Source organism: Aricia agestis, chromosome 2 (assembly GCF_905147365.1).
Source record: "Aricia agestis chromosome 2, ilAriAges1.1, whole genome shotgun sequence".
In the NCBI taxonomy this organism is placed as follows: domain Eukaryota; kingdom Metazoa; phylum Arthropoda; class Insecta; order Lepidoptera; family Lycaenidae; genus Aricia; species Aricia agestis.
Window position 1 is genome coordinate 6,109,528 of NC_056407.1, and position 16,993 is coordinate 6,126,520.

At 35.5% G+C, this 16,993-nt stretch overlaps 1 protein-coding gene across 1 annotated transcript; it reads left to right on the forward strand.

Moving 5' to 3' along the window:
- Nucleotides 1–6,687: 6,687 nt before the first annotated feature.
- LOC121739775 lies at nucleotides 6,688–8,887 on the forward strand. Its single transcript, XM_042132338.1, has one exon. The coding sequence runs from the start codon at nucleotides 6,866–6,868 to the stop codon at nucleotides 8,078–8,080; it is 1,215 nt and encodes a 404-aa protein (XP_041988272.1). The 5' UTR covers nucleotides 6,688–6,865; the 3' UTR covers nucleotides 8,081–8,887.
- The last annotated feature ends 8,106 nt before the right edge of the window (nucleotides 8,888–16,993 follow it).

Below are 16,993 nucleotides of genomic sequence, written 5' to 3' on the forward strand. Positions count from 1 at the left end.
TAAAAATTTTGTACGATTCTGAGAAATTTTGATTTTAAAATAATACAAAATTACAAACTAAAAGATGACATAAATGCCAATAAATCTTCTAAAGTTCTGTCATATAAAAATATTGCATAGATCATAGCAAATACTGTTCTAGAAAACAGGTTATAACTTCTAGGTACCTGGATCAAAATAAAAAGAACATATTTTGTAGTCCAAATAAAAGGTATAGGTAATAAAAGGAAATTGTTTAGTGTTTCAATAGTCATATAAAGTGATAACCCAAGAGCCAGCGACAGCTAGACTTTCTTCATTTTATAAACTGAAACTTTTCCTGTATATGACCCCCCCATCAAGAACGACCAGGAACTAGGCATGGAGTTTCGGTCGCAGTTTCTATAGGAGGTATCCAGTTCTGAAAGTCTTCCTTACCTTAGATAAAATATAAAGCTCATTCCTTTATCTAATTTCCGCAGGATAGCGGTAGGAATCTCGTCTCCCACTGCCCGACCACCTCAAAGCTTTAAGGACGTCTGAACTCCATAGTTGCTGATTGTTCTTACCTTTATAAGGGTCCTATACAAGCAATTTTTCATCTTTTATGAAATGACGAAAGTCAGGCTGTCACTGGCGATCTGGACCTTATAATATTGTGTTCGTAGTTAAATATAGAATTAAATTACAATTTTGCTTTTTCTGCTTGTAAACTTCAGTGATTAGATTCTGTACAGTGTTGCCGTGCGAGAATTTACTCGAGAACGGCTTCTGTACTGGGTGGTCGAAAGAAAACACTTCGTCACTATTGTACTATTAGCGGGGGTCGAGGTAGACGCGATTTCCGGCCAGCCTTTCTTCTATTTCCGATGTAGCGATGACCCAATAATTCCCCAATATTTTCCCGATTCTTCTTGTCTTGCTGTTTCTTCTAGGTAGGCTGGCTCGGAGCGGTCTGGTTGGCGGCCGGCCCGGCCCTTTATTTATACTAGGTTTAAAACAATGGGCCTGACCTGTGGTCCCGTTATCGGTCCCGTTATCACCTCGCCCCCGCCAAACTTTCTTTATTGTTTCTAAATATTTACACTATTTCGTACAGACTTATGCTATGTTACTAATTCTAAACACTATATTATTTACCTGTTTCTATACAATAATCAAATATAAACTATTAAAACTATGAAAATTTGGTACAAAAAGGCAACTAATCTATCTATCTCTATCTATTACATGCTACTTCGTATATGTCTATCCTACTCTAACACGAAATTTACAATGAACGATATAATTATACTATTTTTACTATTAAAGCTATTTAAATTTAACAGAACTAGAGATAAAATACAAATTAAACAAATTAACTATTAAATGTAAGTATTACACGACTATTAAACTATTTGGTTTTGGGAATAAGAGACACAATACGAGATCATTTATTTCCGTCTCACTCTTACATGAAACCTATAACTATGAATTAAATTAAAGTATTTTAAACCTATTACTATTATGAACAAACTAAACTATAAATGTTCTTGTATATAACTAAACTATAAAATCTATATTTTCGTCGTCTCGTACAATTCAAAATGTACAGTGTTGCCGTGCGAGAATTTACTCGAGAACGGCTTCTGTACTGGGTGGTCGAAAGAAAACACTTCGTCACTATTGTACTATTAGCGGGGGTCGAGGTAGACGCGATTTCCGGCCAGCCTTTCTTCTATTTCCGATGTAGCGATGACCCAATAATTCCCCAATATTTTCCCGATTCTTCTTGTCTTGCTGTTTCTTCTAGGTAGGCTGGCTCGGAGCGGTCTGGTTGGCGGCCGGCCCGGCCCTTTATTTATACTAGGTTTAAAACAATGGGCCTGACCTGTGGTCCCGTTATCGGTCCCGTTATCACCTCGCCCCCGCCAAACTTTCTTTATTGTTTCTAAATATTTACACTATTTCGTACAGACTTATGCTATGTTACTAATTCTAAACACTATATTATTTACCTGTTTCTATACAATAATCAAATATAAACTATTAAAACTATGAAAATTTGGTACAAAAAGGCAACTAATCTATCTATCTCTATCTATTACATGCTACTTCGTATATGTCTATCCTACTCTAACACGAAATTTACAATGAACGATATAATTATACTATTTTTACTATTAAAGCTATTTAAATTTAACAGAACTAGAGATAAAATACAAATTAAACAAATTAACTATTAAATGTAAGTATTACACGACTATTAAACTATTTGGTTTTGGGAATAAGAGACACAATACGAGATCATTTATTTCCGTCTCACTCTTACATGAAACCTATAACTATGAATTAAATTAAAGTATTTTAAACCTATTACTATTATGAACAAACTAAACTATAAATGTTCTTGTATATAACTAAACTATAAAATCTATATTTTCGTCGTCTCGTACAGATTCGATAGACTAGATTTCATGTAGATAAGGGTTTCTACTATACGTTTTCCTTCGCTAAGTATCAGTTTAGAAATTGATAATATTACGTAACTTGACCGCACACAGTTCCTAATCTGAATGTCAAATTGAATGACAGATAATTTGGCGCGAATTACGCCCAACGGTTATGCAATATGGCCGCCAAGCTGCATTTATACGTTCCGCACTACTAAACAAAGTTATAATATCTTAATTATTCACCGGAATTACTTAAAAACCTAGTATAATAATAATGAATAATAATAACTCTCACACCGGTTTCAGTGACGGTGGCCGGTTTCATTGAAACCAAGCCAGTTACGCAGGAGTAATTTCACAATGCCCAAGTATGTGCGCAGTACATAAAAGCACTCTCTATTCCTTTACTTTCATGACCCAGTGGGACGGACGACCGAAACGGCTGGCGAGAGATCAGCCGCAGGACCAACTTTTTACATGCCCATCCGACACATGGATCATCTTACTTGTCAGACAATCAGGTGATCAGCCTGCATTGTCCAGACTCCAGACCAAAGTTGGAAATAACATATTATGTTTCCAAGTTATACCTAGACTATATTACCTAACTATTTATTACATACTTATAATAAGTTATACCTAGTGGCTAGTACCACCTAGTTGAGTGTAGTCCTTACTTAAATCATAGCCACTTAAATATTGGTCCTCCATAGATCTTAAAATGTAGTATTGTGACTTCATTATTTAGTTAATAACGAGTGAATAATATTATGATTATTGTCAGCTATTTTTAGCTAGAGTTCGCCTATGTACCTGTTATTGTGAACTTTATTAAACGTTATTAGATAATTATCTAATAGATCCAATAATGGATCCAATTTAGCAGCTACGTCGAATACAAGTCGAACAAATAACAATAGCATGTATAAGATGATAGCCAATGCCAATTAGATTGAAATATCACTCTTTTTAGGAATATTATAATAATACCTTTTCTTTTATAATAAAAAATGAGAAACGTTTAACCCAGGGTCCGCTTTAATTAAGACTGGCGCAAGTTGGCCTAAGGAAAATCCTGTATTATCTAACATGCCCGGATTTTGAGGTTCCCTGACAAGAGTCTACTCTTCACTAGTTTTGTTGAGTGGTTAATATTTTGACGCTAGCTAATCAAAAGCAATAGTACCTAAACAGATAAACCCCTGTCAAATAACTCATAAACTGGGCAGAGAGTTAAGAAATTACAATTATTTGTGTGCATAATAGAGTTAAGGACGACATGGTCGTCTCTGTGAACCAATGTCCTGAATAAATATTTAAAAAAAGAGAGCACGACGTAATGACGTCATAAAGAATTCAAATATAACGTTACAGAGACAGTTAGCGATTTGCGCGCGCGCAGGGGTCAGGTCGAGATGATTGCGACAATTGATAAAAATTGCTCTGGATAGGTAACGGTTTGTTTATATCAACAGGAAGCTGTTACGTATAAACACGACGACCAATTATGACCATAAAAGGTTAAAATATTATCTTCAATTGCCGAATTATGTTGGCAGTTTTTGGTCATTAAAATCATGCAAAGTTTGTGATGTCACAAGATAGAAACTGCAAGTTATGGTGGTTCGAAAATTTATAAAGTCTACTAATGTAAGAATGGTAAGTAAATTATTATAAGGATACGAATAGTATTTACGTGTCGGAAGGTAATATTAATCATGTCCTTCTATACCCGCTATAATATGAGCGAGAAAAATAGAGTCCTTTTAAATTCGAAAAAGTGTTAAGTTCGGAATTGAAAAGTGGTTGGAATAATTAGATAGTTAAACAATTAACTTTTTACAGTGACTGATATTAACTGGGCCTGAGTGATAACTGATATACTATCCTATCCTACTAATATTATAAAGGCGAAAGTTTGTTTGGATGTATGGATGTATAGATGTGTGGATGTGTGGATGTATGGATGTATGGATGTTTGTTACTCTTTCACGCAAAAACTACTGAACGGATTTTAATGAAACTTTACAATAATATAGCTCATACATCAGAATAACACATAGGCTACAATTTTAACCGACTTTCAAAATGGGGGAGGTGTTATGTTCGTTTTCTTATGTTCAACGATTACTCCGCCGTTTGTTAAACGATTTTCAAAATTTTTCATTTGGTATGTAGGGTATCATCCCAATTTGGTATTATATTAACAAAAGTGGTGATCTGATGAAGGATCCATAAGTAATCGAGGGAACTCCTCAAAATTTATGGGGAAACATGTGGTGACTTCGGTTTCGTGAAAAGTATTCTAAGCATATGCTACCAACAAGTAAGATTTTGCACCGAGGTATACCTGGTATACCGTGGTTCGGAAGGTGCTGAGAGAACTCCTGATTCTTTATAGATTCAAGATTGGGAGTTTCGGCGTTGTTTTAAGAACGGAAAGTATATGCTACTATGCAAATTACATTCATCATCATCATCATCACTACCATAATATTATACCATGCATCGTCCCATGATTATGAGCCTCTTCATAGTCTTTTAGATCGAGGCTCGAGTTTGTCAAGCGATAATTTAAAAACACCTATACTTAATATTATACCTAAACCTGAAGAGTATGTTTGCTTGAATGCGCTAATCTCAGGAGCTACAAGTCCGATTTAAAAACTTATTTCAGTGTTAGATATCTCATTTATCGAGTAAGGCTATAGGCTATATTATATTATATTATCACGCTAAGACTAATACGACCGAAGAAACTCAGGGAAATGGTAGTAAAAACGGGGAAAATATTAGAAAGGGTTTATCTCACGAACTACTGGAGCAATTTTTATAGCAATATTTGGCAATTATATAGAGTAGACCACGTGAAAGGAGTATTTATAGCTATTTTTATTCCAAAATGTACGGTTTCTGTGAAATTCCTAATTTACGCGGGCGAAGCCGCGCGGGACATCTAGTAAGTATATATTTTTATGATTTGCGCTTATGACTTGCGAACGTTTACAAAGTGAATAAATATGCATTTCATTACAATTTTAAATACATTTACCGGTACATTATGAAATATAATATAACTAGCAAGTATTAATTATTGAAGGTAACCCGTCGGCCACGGTCAAATAAATTATAATAAATTAGTGATGCGAATCAACATCGATAGATCTCATCGTTGAGGCGGTTTTAACGGAAAGTGATTTCTAATTACTTGTGCCTACTAAATAATGTAATTCAGTTCGTTGTAAACGAAAACTTATACTTAGGCCTAAATGAGGACTTAAACTAGCTTTCTTACAGAAAAATAACTTCTTCTGTGTGTAGTATGATGTATGTGCAGAGGACCTAGACAAGCAGCAAGCGATTATCGTAAACGCCAACGCCAACGCCACAAAATATAATATGGGATAGTATAGTATAGTAGTAGGGGGAGCGACGCTGGCCGCTGGGCGCCGCGCCGGATAAAACGGGGCGCTGAAGGCAAACAAAAGGGTCACCAAATTTTTAGCAATACCTACCAGCATCCTGGAGGCCGAAGAATTCTCGCCCAGGGCCCTGGTAGTGCTAAAACCGGCACTGCTCCTATTATAGCTAGATTTCAAAGCTAAATTTGTATCCACACGTGGCATATTACGTATAAATATATTATGTATAATATACAATTTCGTAGTCGTGCTTAGATCGTGCTTAGTGCAATAAAAATCTGTAAACGTATAATATAGTTCCAAACTATCAATCCCAAATAAAGTGTGTCTTATTGTCATAGCGATTCGGGTCACGTACTGGTAACAAAGTTAAAGCTTTTTCAATGTTGCCAGTTAATATTTCTCTCCTCTCTTGAGGTAAAAACTGGGGTTAGAACGACATTTTACGTAAGCTATAAACGTAAATTAGCGAACAAACTTTTGTTTTAAAAATTATAATATGTTTTGAGAACACAGAATAATGCTGACAAGTGACTAATAGGTTTAGGTTACGAAAAAGTCTGTAATGAAGGAAGGTTAAATTAAACAAAAGAAATTAATATCTAATAAAACCTTTATGATTTGAGTAGTCTACAGGACATTATAATAAAGAAGTGGTAAAAGAAAAAGGAGTGTCGAAATCAATTATAAAAGTCATTTCACTTAATATTCGTAAGCTTGTAACTAGAAAAAGAAATAGACAAGAAATAACTTTACTGTGCAAATAATCTTTTGGTTAATAAACAAAATATCAAAATAATAATTCTGGCGGCTACTTTTCGATGCGCTAGCAACATCGACGCCAACTTCACGCCAGTCGAGAACCGTAGACATGCGCGAGCGACGTTTTTGACGGACGCTGTTTGTTTTTATAATAAAAATCCGTTAAATCGTAGTGACCCTGACACATAAGTGTTGAAAAAAACGTTAATTTGTGTTCCAGAGCGTTTAACGCGTTCATATTATGCAAAGTTACATGAAGTAATAACAATGGAGGACATTTACACGATAAAAGTGAAAACAAAGCCCGACACACGAAATTTATACCCGTCGGAGAGGAGATACTCCGCGTCGACCGTGTCGGGCCTGGGCTGGGTACATCTGGCGCTAGCGGCCACCTCCTCTCTGCTGGCTAGCTTGGCTCTGGTAAATCCGACTGCGAGCGAAATAAACATCGAAAATAATGACACGTTGAACGAAAACGCGACAATTACAACACCCGAGCCCTATAATTACGGCTACATGCTCGTGCTGGCTCCGACTTTATTGGCGTTTTTCGCACTAGCTGCAGGTTGTGCATCTATTCTAGCGTCCGTCAGATGGTATGTAGACAAAAACATTACAATATTGTTCACTATGTCCATCTTCTCGACGCTCGTGGCTCTGACAGCGATCATCATGATCTTCGTGTGGCTCTTCGAAACTGAGAACGACGTTACCGAGTTTTATAAGGAGCAGATTCCCTTCAAGGACATACTCATTCTCAAGCACACCGACATTATAGAGAAGAACGCATCCCATTTCGTCATAATGAAAAATTCGACGGAAATCAGGGAGGAAGACAGCAAGGTGTTCACGCAGCGAGTGTTGTCCATAAATATATTGATTGCCGCATTTCTCGAGCTGCTCTGGTCCATTCTGAGCGTCAAGATATCCTACAAAGGCATGAGAAACAACTACAAAGTGAACGAGGAGAGGCGCGGCAACTGTGTGTCCGTCGTGACTACGATAAAAGGTAATGACCCCAGGAAAATGCCGCGAAAGTTCCTCAAACCCGATCTCATCGACGCCTACCCGAGCAGGAAGATCAAGAAGATTTTCCTGGCTCAGAACGACAACGGTTTTTACTTGAAGAACCAGAATAACAAGACTAAGCAGAACACCGAAACGAGCTCGGATTTCTACAAGGAGAGGATGAATAATTTTCTGAACAGATGCGCCTCGCTGGAGGCTGTCTCGAATCCAGAGGGAACACCGAGCGTCCAATCCGAAGCAGCATTAAACCCCATTCCAGAAATAGTAGTAGAGGTCAATCAAGAGAAAGAATCGCCGAAAAACAACAGAATAACTCCAGTGAGCTGGGGCGATTCGCCCGACCACACGATATACAATCAAAACACGATAAACTTCGACAAAATATTTAGTTTTCGCAAGAAAACACAGGAGCCAGTGGACAAGGACAGTGAAATTATAAAGAATAATTAACTATCCGTAACAGAGACTGATATTGGAAAGTGATTTATATAGTGTAGACTTCAGGTATTTATAGACATTATAGACAGTGCTTAGTGAGTAAGATGTAACAAAATACTTATAAATATTCGTTCTTTGAAAGAATTACATACATTTAAATTATTAAATAAGAAAAAGGAAATGAAAAACTTGTTGAGGCATAACGATTACAAAGAATAAAATATGTAGCATACACATATAGAACTGGTTGCAAAAACCAGTATTGAGATTTAATCCTTGCTGTGTTAGCACGAAAACCCTCTTGCCTATAATTTTATCTGCATCACCAGGAGATAATGGATGCAATTATGCCGCTCTAGTAACGATTTGCGACAGCATACGTGAGGTCATCGTCTTGAGAGGACGTCCTTCAGACTGGTGTTTGAGCGTGACCGTTTCTTCCGTGAAGCTATAATGTTACTATTGTTTTATGCTCAAACAGGTCTAACTGATAATATGTTTGTTATGCGTGCGTTTTGGACTTCCTAGTTCACTCCAAGTCATATTTGACGCCCTTGATATAATTGTAGAATAAACCGGGAGGACTTAGAGTGAAAATATTAAAGAGAGCGCTGTTGTGACTTGTGAACCCATTGGGTTCAAAGATCGATCAGTAACTATCTCGATCTAATGAGTAATTAATGGACCTACTGCAATATTACCTACATTCAGACTATGTTCAATCTGATCGTAAATAAAGAGAAGAACACAGGTAATGCTAGTAATTTAAAATACTACTTAAGTTGACTTAAACATAAAACTCAAACTAATTTGCAGTGAAGAAGAGCATTCATGAAATCGAAATTTATCTTTTTGTTTACTTTCAGATTGCTAGACAATTTTAAAACTTAACAGTAGGTATAGCTTATAGCTATCAACTTAAACATTCGATAATACTATCAAGTATCAACTTTAACCAAAACAGTTAATGTTATCAGTTCTATTGTATAACTGTAAATTGTAATATCAAACTCACCTCTAGATAGCCTTTAGTGGTACGAGCGATACTTTTTTGTCACCCACGACCCATCTGGTCACGCTTTTCTCTTAATTTCCATCACGCTTTCTGCATTCATTTCGATGTAATATATTCTTTTTTACTATGGTCCAAACCATGACTCTAGACTTAAAATTACACAAAAATATTGACATACAGTTACACCCTTGCAAATAAAATTCTACCATGAATTAACTATAAGTAGGTAGAATGTTTTGTCGTCGTCTTTGGAGCGACTTTTCAATTTGTATCGAATGATGACAAGACATTCTACATCGCATCTATTTATTGTATAAATATTAACGAAGGTTTGTGATTCTCGTGTGCTTTGACCGATATAATATTGTCCTATCACTCGTATCGTATCCTTTTGACATCTTACGGCCGTTCCCAATATTTGATCTATCTCTGGTTTTGCCCTACTAGAGATAGGAATAGCTCACATTAGACATTAGAGAAATGTCAATTGTAAGCTATTCCTATCTCTAGTAGGGCAGAACCAGAGATAGATCAAATATTGGAAACGGCCGTTATTCTATAAACTGTGATAATACCTAGAAAACTAGTAAGGTTATACTGGATTATCTCATACTTGTAAAATGTATATCGCGCTTACAAAATTTGAAGTTTAACAACCTTATTCACATAATGCAAAGACAGACCTTGGTTAGTCGTGTATCAATTCATCAAGTGTTGCAACGGCCTTTGTTAATGCTTATCTATTTACTATTCTTATTTTGACATTATTCAACGCCTACTTAAGATGCTTCCTCGTCAAAATGAAGTTTGAGGGGTCAACAAAGAAGCTGAAGAATTGGTTGATCAGATTAAATTTTATTTGACACAGGAAACAATTTAGAATGAATTTCCTAGTATGTCCGAAGAGCCAATGTGCATTTTCTTTTGTAGTACTCGTAAATAAAATTTGGTTTTGAGTGGTTTATTTTAAAAATGCATCGCATTGCATCGACGCATCACGTTGCAATATTAGGTAGGTACGCATTAACCCAAAATATTTACTTTATCGCAGAAATAAATCTATTCCTGTTATCTGGCTAGATTCTCTCCCTAGGCAAACTAAGTCGCAGGTAGCAAATTACATAAAAATTCTGTGTCAGCATAAAATTATGCGAGAAATTAACATAAAATTCGTAACGAACGGCAATTTATTAGCAGAAGTAATAAACATTTAGGAAACGAAATGTAATCGATTTATTCACGCAATATAAAAAGTTATGCAATTTGTTAATGCAGTGTCGACATCGACCGCGCACAACCCTATTGTGGTAAAGTGACGAGATTTTTGCCCAACTAGCTGGGGGTTTCATATTTGGACCCCTTCGATCGCAAACATCTATATAATATTATGTGATCGAAGACTATCCCACAAATAATACGTATTGAGTTAATAATGAAGTCTTTAGATAATTTAAAACAAGACTGCATTAATAAGTCAACAATTTTTTTCTGGGATCTAAGTACACAAATGTTTTAGTAGGCTTATTTAGGTACTCGGGGGCCCGGATGGCCACGGCGTTACCGAGGATCATCGCATCTCGGGGGCCAAGTTCTAGAAAATTAGCCTTACGCCGCCAACCCAAAGATAAAATTTGGGCTTCAAAATCTCGCCTTTGAGGTCCAGGCCACCTAGAAAATAGACCTCACTAAGATGTTTTCAGTCTATTTCATGATTCTCGATTAAAAACAGCGATCTCGAAAAACACTTTATGTTACTTTATGTTCTTTAAACGTTGCATTAATAAAGTAAAAATATATTTTTTTTAATAATATTGTGCTCTTGGCATTTTAGACATACTAATGTTATTTTTACAGCAAATGCTCTACTTTCTAAGGTATACTTAGGTTGAGTTGCACCAGAGGCGTGGTTAAAGTTAAGGTTAAAGTTATGGTTATAGTTAAGGCTAAATTTAGCTTTAACTTTAACCTTAACTTTGACCAGAGAAATTGACAGATGACAGCTGGTCCAACAAGTTTATAAATGAACGTGGGCGGGGGCGCTGCTGGTAAAGGAGAACTGTCAAAAATAGTGTTTTTTGTAATACATGATGACAGCGTTAGTTCCTTTTTTCGACACGTTGCATTTAAACCTTGTCGAGCTCTATGGTTATGGTTAAATATTGCGTCTTGATGGCGTCCATTTTTAACTTTAACCAAAGATTTGACATTTTGCATTGTAGTTAAAGTTATGGTTAAAGTTACAGTTATAGTTAAAATTAGTTGGTGCAACCCAACCTTACTATTTTCGATGAAAAGAAGATATTTCCAGAAATGGTACGAACCAAACCGTAGTGTTTTTCTATAATCGGTCAATAGGGTTACATCAAGGCTATCGTGTTCTATGAGAAAATACTAGAAATAACAGGCTTACAGACACTTACCTATACATAGGATCACCATTTACCACACCATGCCTAAAATTAATTATCTGTAAAGAACAGAAACTTAAAAAAATTACTTGCATGAAAAAAAGCACTTCATAATTACCTATTGTTATAAAATTATTATGATTATTACTATCCACCGTACAGTACCTGTAAAGGTGTTGATATCAAATAAGTATATAAAAATAAGTCGGGTTTTCCTTCCTGACGCTATAACTTCAGAACGCACGAACCGATTTCCACGGTTTTGCATTCGTTGGAAAGGTCTCGGGCTCCGTGAGGTCTATAGAAAAAAAACTTCTAGAGAAAAGCAGAAAAACAGGGAAATTCATTTTATGGCAAAACAACAATTGCCGGGATAGCTATTTATTTGTAAATAGCTAATTATTAATGTTACGAGTATGTTTTGTTTTAGATATTATTATAATAACTAGCTGTTGCCCGCGACTTCGTCCACGTTACCATAGTAGATCACATCCCAAGTATTATTTATTGTACAAAAATATTCAATGTACAGAATTGACTTTCCTACGATTTTATTATATGTAGATGTTCCGCGCGGCTTTGCTTGCGTAATTTAGGAATTTCACGCAACCGTACATTTTGCAGCAAAAAATAGCCTATTTCCCTTCACGTGGTCTTATATTCTTCATGTTTGCCAAATAACTGAAAAATTGCTCCATAGTTCATAATATTATAATTTCCCCCGTTTTTCCCACATTTTCATCTATTTCTTCGCTCCTATAAGTCTTAGCGTGATAAAACATAGCCTATAGCCTACCTCGATGGATGGGCTATCTAACATGTAAATAATTTTTCAAATCGGATGAGCAGTTCCTGAGATTAGCGCGTTCAAATAGGCCCTTTTATAGAATTTCCCCCGTTTTTTCCACATTTTCCTCTACTTTCTCGCTCCTATTATACTTAGCATAATAAAATATAGCCTATAGCCTTTCTCGATAAATGGGCTATCCAACAGTAAAAGAATTTTTCAAATCGGACCAGTAGTTCCTGAGATTAGCGCGTTCAAACAAACAAACAAACAAACTCTTCCCAATTATAATATTAAGTATAGATATTGTTGTAATGCATTTAATATTTGTATATTTTTGTATTTCATTGTAGATAAAAATTAAATAATCAGCTTACATTAGTATTTTTATTTAACCTCTAATTGTTGTCTGAGCTATTAATAAAAATCAGTACAAGTCATCATTGTATTAGCAATTAGCAAACGTACATCCAAGTGTATGTGATCAAACATCTTCTAATAAATAATGATGTGAATAAAAATTGTTTTATTTCTGAGTAAATTTGAATTAAATATTTTCAGATAGTCTACGTGATGACTGATGACCTACCAGTTATTACCACACGCTCGGGAGCTAACCCGGCAAGAAGAACCGGCGTAAGAAACATGCATGTGGCAATTTTTACCAAAAAAAGTGGTAAGAATTATTTTTTTAAATATTATTATGAAGATTACAATGTCATGTAACTTAATCTTATACAATGTTAGGCTTACATTTCATAAAGTTTCACTTATAAGTTATAAGTAACTCAGACAATTTATATCGTGTTGTATTCGTCATTGAGAGGTTGTGTTGTGTTGCGAAAACGCCCGCCGAGACAATGGAAGCACTAATTAGGTATATACGTGGGCAAATGTAGCCTAACATAGCCTAGTGGTGAGAGCACTGGGTCTGAAGGTCGTAGGTTCATTCTGTACCTCCGTTTTCATGTATGATTATTGATTATTAACTACACTTCTGTATATAAGATCATATAAGTATATACATGGTGGTATAATTATAAATGAGATAGTGTGTTACATCTTCACACCTAAATTGTTAAATAAATGTAGTAAACATTCCAGTAATAGAAAACCTACATAGAAGTACAGATTTTTCTGCATCTTCCGCGTGTATGATTTTCTGCAAGAACGAAGTTTCAGGTAGGTAACGTAGCAGGCAACTTATCGATGCCGGTCAACTGTATAAAGGACATTTTGGTGAAAATTAGTTTTTTTTTTAAATAATTTCTCATCCCCCTAACTGTGTCAGGACTCAGGGCTTGTTGCTATCTTCTATAGGTGAAAATTAGTTACATATCTAAGCGCACGGACGTGCGCAAGCTAAGTTATAGCAATACTATAGGTATAATAGGTTGGGGAAAAAGTCTTTTCGCATTATAGTAATAGGTTGGGGAAAAACAAAGGATTCTATGGGAAAAAGCCTTTTCGCATTATAGTGTGTATGAACTTGTCATAAAATCTCTTTGCTTAAAGTCAAAAATGGCATCCATTTTTTATACTTTAAGCAAAGATTTGACATTTTGCATTGTAGAGAGTTATAGTTACAGATAAAGTTAAAGTAAGTTGGTGCAACCTACCTAAGGGCAGCTTAGCTTCGCAATGTTTATGTTGAATACGTAACTGCTATTGAGTATTGTTTAATAGAGAGCTTCATTCCCTAAGGACCCGAGGACAAACAAATCTATAGAGATGTATTGAAATATTTTACGTATACGGTATTCAGTGTCAACTCTTGAGCTAAATATTTTATGATAATGTTAGATATAGTTGGAGTTACATACTTCTTTAAAATAGAAAATTCGAAATTCCTATTATGTTTGTATAGTAGGTACCATGGACAAAATATTATTATTATACGAGTACATGTATTATTTATTAATTACTAGCTGTCCCGGCAAACGTTTCTTTGTCATATAAGGTATTTCGCCCGTATTATTTTATTGAAGTGACTCAATAAGTATGTCACCATGGCAACGTCCATCGATGTCCCGTCACACAAACAATGGTCGCCGTCAGTCTCGAGTTGTAATAATTTACTATTATTTATTCAACAAATGCACTAATCAATATAAAAAGTACCCAGTAGCCGATTCTCAGACCCACTGAATATGCATATAAAATTTGGTTAAAATCAGTAAAGCCGTTTCGGAGGAGTACGCGGACTAACATTGTGACAGTAGAATTTTATATATAAGATCCCACCAAAAACCTTTAAAAATGTAAAAGAGGCCAAGCAGTATATTGCATAGCTTTAATACTTCTGTCGTAAAAAGTTTTCAGATCACATTCAAGCCAAGCCTTCAACTTATTTTGTAATTTAAATCAACATTCAGTAAATGTATTAATAGATTTCTTTATTTTATAATTATTATAGTGGCTTGGCAATGAGCACTAGAGAAATAAATAATCAGCGACTAATTGGATTTATTGGGTACCATCGGCCACATGCGTCGTTAGTCGTTACATACTAAAACACTTTACGCTTGCCGTCTGTGTAATGTCCGTACATACTTATACGATTTCAAACTTGAAATCCTCCAAATATGCAGTTTTATAATAATTTGTTTCTCTTGTGCTCATTGCCAAGCCATTGATACATTTACTGAATGTTGATTTAAATTACAAAATAAGTTGAAGGCTTGGCTTGAATGTGATTTGAAAACTTTTTACGACAGAAGTATTAAAGCTATGCAATATTTTGCTTGGCCTCTTTTACATTTTTAAATGTGGGATTTCATTTCTTTTTTTAAGGTTTCTTTTCTTTTCTTTATAGGTCACGTTATAACTTTTCTGTACTTGGCTTAGCTCTCATTTTCTATCTCCTATATATTTTTTCTTTGAGCCTTCGTTAGTTCTATAGGTGAACAACGTAACGTACCTAAATACTTCTGAGTTGTGAGTCGATTACTATATTCATACATAATTGACTCTTAAGCTTTAATACTTGAAGGTAGCATACTGAATGTATGCTACGAGGGTCGACTTTACAGCGGTCAAGCTTTAGATAGTTGCAATTTTCACAAAATATGTATTTCTGGTGTCGTCATAAAAGCTAATAGTCCAATTAAAATAAATTATTAATAGGGGGCCTCATACAACAAACACGATTTTTTCCCGTTTTTTGCTCTATATCCATAATGGTAACAGTAAAGTTTTTGAAAATTTCAGAAGATACTCAACTGTATTTTAACTTAATAAAAATTAAATAAACTTATTTTTTACGAGGGGCTCCCATACAATCCCTAGCTTTGTTAACATCGAAGATAAAGGGGGTGTGAAATAGCCGCTAACCGCTTCGAGAAAAGTATGGTACAGCCGTGCCTTTGCTAAAAAGCTCGGCGGGGACACTGCCGTGCCCCCAGATAATATCTTTTTCTTTTCTTTTTCTACGTCATCGGTCATACGTGTCAAAAGCTTAAAAACTAAATAATGAAATATGCTTGGCTTTCCGTCCATCCTAGCGCTATATTCTTATTTCTTAGGTAAATAGAAATAAAACAAAATTTGCAAAAATAATTTTATTTTCGATTCAATATTTTATCTAAAAATTATTTCAATCATTACGAATTAGTCATCAAATTCATTTTAATTTGGCCATATAATAACTAATTTTTGGATTCATTATTTACCTAATAATAATTATTAATTTCAACATTCAAGACAACTTAATTCGAATATTATAGGATCCAAGTACTTATAACAAAACTTATCCTAAGCACATCTATCGATGTGTAAATCGTTTAAAAAAATACTTTTATAAAATCTTAACTAGTAGCAACTTCGATTTAACAATTGGTGGGCGAATCAAAAAGCGACTTAACACTAAGACTTGATTTATATGCGTCCGCCCGAACGCGCGGCTTGGCGGCTAAGCCTCGTGATGACAGGCAAGTGTATGTACAGATAATCAGGGTAAGTTTGGACACAGGGAAAATGATTCCACTTAACACTTAATTAGCCAGAGTTTTTAGTCTGGCGCTACGGTGCATAATATACGCCATACTGCACTGCAACCGCTAACTGTCGTACCAGGCAAACAAAATATTTAATCAGGGCGAGCGAAGCGAACTCTAGTATATCTGACTTTGCATTTTTTGGTACACTTTACGGAAAAACTATCACGCCTATTGATTTGTGCTTTAATATAGTAATTTTTATTTATATGTAGCTGTGTTATTATCAGTCAGTCAAGGTGTGACGACGCGAGCCCGCACAAAGCTCGGCTTTTAGCTACTTTAGCGTTAACTTGAATTATCCGGGCTTACCCTGTATCCGAACTTACCCTGATAAACCTTATAAATGACAGCGCGACCGCGCCGCTATTTAAATAAATTGTTACATGATATTATAATACTTATTTGCTTGTGATCCGGCGGTGTAGAGGCGGGCCGCGCTACACCGGAATGGCAGCGGCGAGGCGAGCACTGATCATATGTAGTATTTAGTAGATATGTTACGCTCAAAGACCGAAATCGCTCAATGAGCGAAAAAATGGCTCACAACGCGTTGTGGTCACAGTGAAACAGCCACGACGCGAAATTCGCGTCGTGGCTCTAATGAAAACGGCCACGACGCGTTCTGGCAATCACAAAAAGACCATAACGCGAAATTCGTGTCGTGGCTGATATGCTACTCGTTTTTCTTGATTTCTTTATTGATTAATCGTCCATAGG

Bases quoted from the DNA above. Each gene is read 5' to 3' on its own strand.
- LOC121739775 (XM_042132338.1), top strand. From the start codon at position 6,866: ATGGAGGACATTTACACGATAAAAGTGAAAACAAAGCCCGACACACGA.